Genomic DNA, 6,805 nt, shown 5'->3' with positions numbered 1-6,805 from the left:
CATATTCCGATTTCTGTATAGACTGCATCATGTTCTCCACCAAAAGTCTAGTCACCATCCGCCACTGTACAAATGTGCCCCTTTACCCTTTCACCTTACTCCTGCCCCCTTCTCCTCTGGGAACCACCAATCTGGGCTCCATATCTTGGTGTCTGTTTGTAACCAACTCCCTTTTCCTATTCCCTTGTTCCTAGAGGAGACCATTGCACACCTCTTCCTACCTTGGCGTCCACAGCTGTTCTTTCAAGGGGACCTCACATCATGCTGGTAATACTGGAGCCCTTTGCTCCCTCCTAAAATGTGTCCTCTTCCTGTAGTCTTAAGTAGTTCGGAGTTTCTCAGATGAGAAGCACGAGCATGGGAAGGGAAGATAGGATGGGAATGGTAACCGCTAAGTAGGGGGAAATGAGGATTTCATGTAGGAAGTGAGAGAAAACTGTTGAGCTGAAAAAATGCAAGTCCTGTGACTATAAATACCTGAAGAGTTTCTGCGCGGCCGGCAAACTGATTCTGAAGACAATTCCAAAAGAAGGTTTCAGCAACTGTTGGAATGACTGAAGTGAAAGCAGCATCCTAAAATAGCCTCCTAAAATAACTTGGGAAGTGTTAAAGAAAAAAGATATTCCATGACACTTGTTAAAGATGGTGACACAGACCTTATTCAGGACCATCACAATAGGTATAGGGACCACTGCAATGGAATTTTAGTGGAGGAGACAGATTGGGCTCAACTCCAAATACAGCACGAGCAAGTGAGAATGTACAGCCAAGGAGCAGGGTCAGGGGTCAGCGGATGGAAAATCACTAAGAGGAAACCTCAGGGGTAAGGGGGGTTCTGGCTAAATCAAGCTAAGAAATTCCTGCTGAAGACAAGCCAGAGTGGTCAGACATCACCTGGATGGTGGAGGATGAGGAACTGAGCAGACATCGAGGGTTGGGGTTTCTCACTAAAACTAAATTTTACAGGGAGGCGCACAGACGGGCCCAGGAGAAGGTTGAGGAGCCTGACTAAAGTTTGGTCAAGCAAAGATTCTTTGTCAGTAGACAAGATTTAATTTAGATCCTTAAGTTCTGGTATGCTTGTTCAAAAAAGCGCTATCCTTTATTTATAATCACTACTCAACATTACTCTTCAAAAAATAGCTAATGCAGGAAAAACAATACAACATAGTTGTAACTGAGCTTAAACTTGAAGAGGCTTGATTTCTGAATTTAGGGTCAAGCTGTTTTGTCACCAGTCAAGGAGAGGCATAAAGGTTTTTTGACATTATCAAGGAATACTGTGGACAGCGATAAAAAGTCTAGCTTAAATAATGGATGGTTCATCCTTTTAAGGGAGAATGTAGAACTTAAAAAATGTCGCATTCCAGGGTCCGGCCCCATGGTCCAGCAGTTAAGTTCACTTGCTCTGCTTCAGCAGCCTGGAGTTTGCCAGTTCAGATCCTGGGCACAGACCTACACACCACTCATCAAGCTATCCTGTGGCAGCATCCCACACAGAGGAACTAGAATGTCTTGCAACTAGGATATATGACTATGTACTGGGGTTTGGGGGAGAAAAAAATAAAAGAGGCAGATTGGCAACAGATGTTAGCTCAGGGCCAATCTCAAGAAAAAAAGAAAAAAAAAGTCACATTCCAAAGGGAAGTTGCTAAACAGAAAAGCTTGCTCTTTGTAACTTGATTAATGCTGACTATGCTGTCACGTGGAAAATTCCAGGCAGTCCTAGGAGCTAAACCTGTATCAATTTCTTACAAAAAAACAAAAAAAAGACCCCAAAACTTGCTCCCTGAAAGCTGAAAGTATCATGACACCACTTTACTAAAATCAAATACAGATGATGCCCCAGTTAAATGCTACTTGAACTACTCTTACATCTTATGTAGATACACCAACGAAAAAGAACAGGAATATTTGAGTGCAAATGTTTTATTTACATGCTTAAATACTTCTTTTCCTCAATGCATACTTACTGTCATACAGAAATCAACTGCTTTTTCTCTCTCAATTGGCATCTTGTTATATTTTTTGTTTTGGTGTTTACATATATAGGAAAACATTTTTAGAATGAGTTTTATAAGAGGAGACTCTGAGGTTCAGTAACGCTGCCACGCCCATTAAAAGTGCCAGCAAATGGATGAAAATATTACGGAAATTCATACTACATATTAAACCATTTCTTCACTTGCATATTATTGTTAGGACTGGAAGAAAAAAATGATGATATTGACTGTAGAAACTTAATAGATATAATGTATAAACATATTTTATACTCACATTTGTATAATCTGTTATAAAAATAAAAAATCAGGGATGGTAAATTTAGTTTCACTGATTCCTTGATTAAGTTATGCTTCCTTTCCAAGCTCTATGCTCTATTACTGATAATTTAATGTTTTCTGTGATCTTTTCTGTAAAAACTTTATCAATTCCAGAACATGACTGGCATTATTTTTTATGGGAATCTACTCTTCCAAATTCATTCAAATTGATGGATCTTTCCTCACCGTGAATTCTCTATTTAATAAAATTTAATTAATATTTAAGGCTTTCTCATATTCATAAAGTGAATATTATGTATGAATTTTCTGATGGACAATAAGATTTGACTTCTGGGAAAATGCTTTCCCACATTTGTTACATTCATAAGGCTTTTCTCCTGTGTGAGTTATCTGATGTCTAAGGAGATGTGACTTCTTGATGAAGGCTTTGCCACACTCAATACATCCATAAGGTTTCTCTCCTGTATGAATCCTCTGATGGGTAACAAGCACAGATGTGTTGCCAAAGGCTTTGCCACATACAATACATCGGTAGGGTTTCTCTCCTGTATGAAATCTAGAATGTTTATAAAGGGATGAACTGTACCTGAAGGTTTTCCCACATTCCTTACATTCAAATGAGTTCTCAAGTGTATGAGATTTCACATGTTGAGTAAAGGAGGAGTTCCAAGTGAATGATTTCCCGCACTGACGACATTCATAGGGTTTCTCTCCAGTGTGAAGTCTCTGGTGAACTACCAGTTGTGCTTTATGCATAAACGCTTTCCCACAATCATTGCACACAAAGGGTCTCTCTCCATTATGAATTTTCTGATGAGTTGCAAGGTGTGCCTTCCTGCTATAGGCTTTCCCACAGTCATTGCATTCAAAGGGTTTTTTCCTTGTATGATTTTTTTCATGTCTAATGAAATGAAACTTCTTTTTGAAGGCTTTCCCACATTCACTGCATTCATAAGAGTTTTCGCCAGTATAACTTCTATTATAATTAAGTAAGTCTAGAGTAGGTTGCAAACTCTTCCCATATGATTTACATTTATATGATTTTTTTCTTGTAGGATTAAGACTTGTGCTCATATTATAACCGTGGACTCTCTCCATAGCCAGAATTTTATTGAATGTGAACAAAACTGAATTCAAAAAGTTGTCTTTGCTTTCCTGGTTCTTCTCTGATTCATCAACAAGCGGGTAGTCAGCTTCTAAAAAGAAGTACAATAAAACATTTCTAGTTAATTTTTTCCATCAATATGTTATGGAAAGAAACTTTCAATCTAGTCTTTCATTCTGAAACAAAGCCTGTATTGGCCTTGCTCCTAAGCTTTAAGAATAAAACTGCTAAAGAGGAAATGGGAGCAGATAAATGGCAATAATGAGAACAGATGGCTTCACTTGTGACCTGTGGAAAGACAGTAAAATAGGCACAAGGTACAGTGCGTAGGGTACAAAGGAAGTCAAAAGGTTGCTCAACAAGGGTACACAGTTAGCTCACAGAACGAAGACAGCCCATGGAGATCTGAATAATGGATAGGGTAACCAGGGGAACAAGAGACAAGGGGGTTGAGGGAAAATATCAGAGGACAGACTAGATTTCGAGGAGGCAGATCAGAATCAGAGTCTTCACTACCTAATTCCTAGACCATCCTGGCAGGATAGCTCCCTATTCCCCTCATTCACATCTCTTTTTGCTCTTAATCACCTGGCACAATGTCCGTTCCCTTCAGGAGCATTCTTACATTTTCAGCCCTCTAAAACTCCATCCAAACCACAGCTGAAACATGTCTGTAGACAGGGCTCCAACTCTACCACAGCTGGGTTCATTATTACATGTGCTTGTGAGCCCAGGCACACAACTGTCCAGCGGGTCATTCCAAGGCAAGTCATCCTTAGCCCGGGCACAAATTCTGTCTGCTTGCTATCATTTTTATTCTAGCTAGCTTTCTATATATGACAACTATTTGTCATATTTGTATTTGACAAGTACTGTTCTTACATCCTCTTTCAATCTGCCTAACAAACTAGTCCCCAGAAGGCTGCTTTGCTCCTGAAGTCACATTTTTTCACTATCTTCAAAATCCTATAAATCCCAAATCCACTGCTCCATTAAAAGAGAAAGAAATTTGGGAGACAGGGTTATAATTTCCTACTCCTGAGTTTCCTGCCATGTGGAGTGTTAGTACAACCCCCCAGACTCCTGCTCCCTGCCTCATCCTTCTCTGTGAAGCCGGAAGGAATAGTGAGCTATACAGCCCTTAGTATACATTTCTTTATAGAGTGGTTCTAAATAAGAGGATTTGGAGTCTGTCTTCTTTCTTCTCCACTTCCACCAATGGGAAGCCGCATCCTGTGTTACCTCTCCCAACAATAACCAACTGAAAAATCCAGGGTAATCATTCCAGTGAATAAAATTACGCAAAATAATGCATTTACTCATGGTGTCTAAGCATGCATTCCACCAGTCCTCAACAAATACCTTCTGTTCCACAGATTCTAGACTAAATAATTACAATATTTTGCTCATGTTCCTTCCCCACCTTAATTTCCCCTCCCTCATCCCCTCTCATCCTATTCTTTATACTCTTTAGGGAGGAGCCAGTGTTCTCAAAAAAAGACTTCCAACCTTTGCATACTTTGAACTTTAAGCTCCATTTTCTCTGAACTTCTAAGATAGTCACCACTGCTACCTAAACCATTCATTTTGACAATTAACTAGAACAAAACTACAATGCTATTGTGCATTGAACAAATGTGCCAAACTTCTCAAATTTTAAGGTATTTTATATGGCTATGTTTTGCCTTTTCAACTACAATTTGCACACCTGGAAAATGGAAATGGGTTTTTTTTTTTCACTTTCTTTGAATCCTTCTCAGGAAACATTAAGAAGCTTTGTTGAATGAAAGAATAAGAAACATCCCCACAATGTCTAACTTTACAACAAGGAATTAATGAAATGTTCATTGAATGCCCATTATGTGCTCAGCAATGGTGTAAAGGAAAAAATGATACAGGACTTCCTCTTCAAAGTGTTACCACAAGAAAACATGCCTTAAAAGCTACAAGGTTTTAAAAGAAAATCTAAGATAGTATACATCAAGTTTTCATGATAGAGCCATAGTAGAGTTGGGATGGCAGTTCAAAGAAGGTAGAGATTAATCTAGGCTGGAGTTACCATGAAAGAGGAGAAAACTGAATTCAGACTTAATAGATGCCAATATTAGTTAGGTGGAGCCCCCCAGAAACAAAAGGACTGATGAAGAAAAGAAAATTGTGTATAGAGGACACTAAAAGAGCCCAACTGCCATGGAATAGGGAAAAGATGGACAATTCTGGATAAACAAAATGGGATCACATTAAAGAGGGCCTTAAAAAGCCATTTAAATATTACAATACAGCTTATAAAGGAGTGACTTACGTTTATTTGTCAGAAGAGTGACAAGAAAAATGAAATAATTTGGATAAACCTTATGAGAACATCTAAGATAAACCAGAAAATAGAAGTGGCAATATAGGAACACAAATAGCCTAGACACCATATCAGGAGTTAGAATTCATTTGGTTTACGTCAGTAGAAGTTAGGGTCCCAGGGAATCTCCAGTACTCTTAAGTGGTGTCTTAATCATTTGAAACATATTTCTTTTATGGGCTCTATGGAAAGGGAAAATTTTATTTTGACTCAGTCTGAGATAAACTAACAGCTGAAATCATAGGCATTAAGTCACAATAATATCTAATGAGAAACTCTCGAGAGGGAATAAACCTAATCGCTTACCACAGAGATTCTGAGATTGCAAAGCAGTGGGCCAGTCAACATCCTTTATTGTAATGTAAAGATGAAAGTGAAGGCTGAAGAATATTAAAAATTGGTTACTATGAAAAAACAGAGAATAAGGCTAGGTTGGGTACAATTATAGGAATGGAAAGATGGCGAGGCAAAGATGCCAGAGATGGCATAAAACAAATAACCTGAGACTTTAGACTGATGAAGTTTCTGAGGGAGCTCCTGTGGAGAGAAGCTCAGAACATGGAAGAGAAGGCAAGAGGCAAAAGATGAATAAGTAGGAGGAAAGGGTGAGGGCAGATTAGCAAGGAACCAATGCAAATAAAGTTAGAGAATTATTACCAAGTGAAGCAGAAAGATGCACCAGAAGGTAGATACCCCAAGTTAGCAGGGGGACTAAAGATGAGTACGGTCGGGTACACAGGTGGGGTATATGATATAAGAAAAGGAAAGAGTTTAAAAAAAAAGGAAAATAATTAGAGCATAATGTTACTAAAACTTTTGAAATAAAAACTAAGAAATACTGGACACTTACCACCTGCCAACTATTTGAAGGGCTTTGCATGTATTAGCTCATATAATCTTTACAAGAAACCTGAGGTAAGGATTAATATTATCCCTATTTTATAAATAAAGTAGTGCTACAAAATAATTAGGTTAGACAATGACTGGTAGAGTAAGACTTCAAATCCACACAATCTGACTACATTGTAAGAACTAACTGTATGGAAAATATCTGCGGTCACGTGG

The 6,805-nt window shown here is 38.5% G+C and overlaps 1 protein-coding gene across 1 annotated transcript; it reads right to left on the bottom strand.

Moving 5' to 3' along the window:
• Nucleotides 1-1,946: 1,946 nt before the first annotated feature.
• Nucleotides 1,947-3,478, bottom strand: LOC124232825 (zinc finger protein 684-like; the record flags this gene model as incomplete). Its single annotated transcript, XM_046649738.1, has 1 exon — nucleotides 1,947-3,478. A coding segment is annotated over one exon (905 nt), but the record flags the coding sequence as incomplete, so codon positions are not given.
• Nucleotides 3,479-6,805: the final 3,327 nt, after the last annotated feature.

This window comes from Equus quagga, unplaced genomic scaffold (assembly GCF_021613505.1).
Source record: "Equus quagga isolate Etosha38 unplaced genomic scaffold, UCLA_HA_Equagga_1.0 125758_RagTag, whole genome shotgun sequence".
NCBI lineage: Eukaryota > Metazoa > Chordata > Mammalia > Perissodactyla > Equidae > Equus > Equus quagga.
This window is presented reverse-complemented; position numbering and strand designations above follow the sequence as displayed.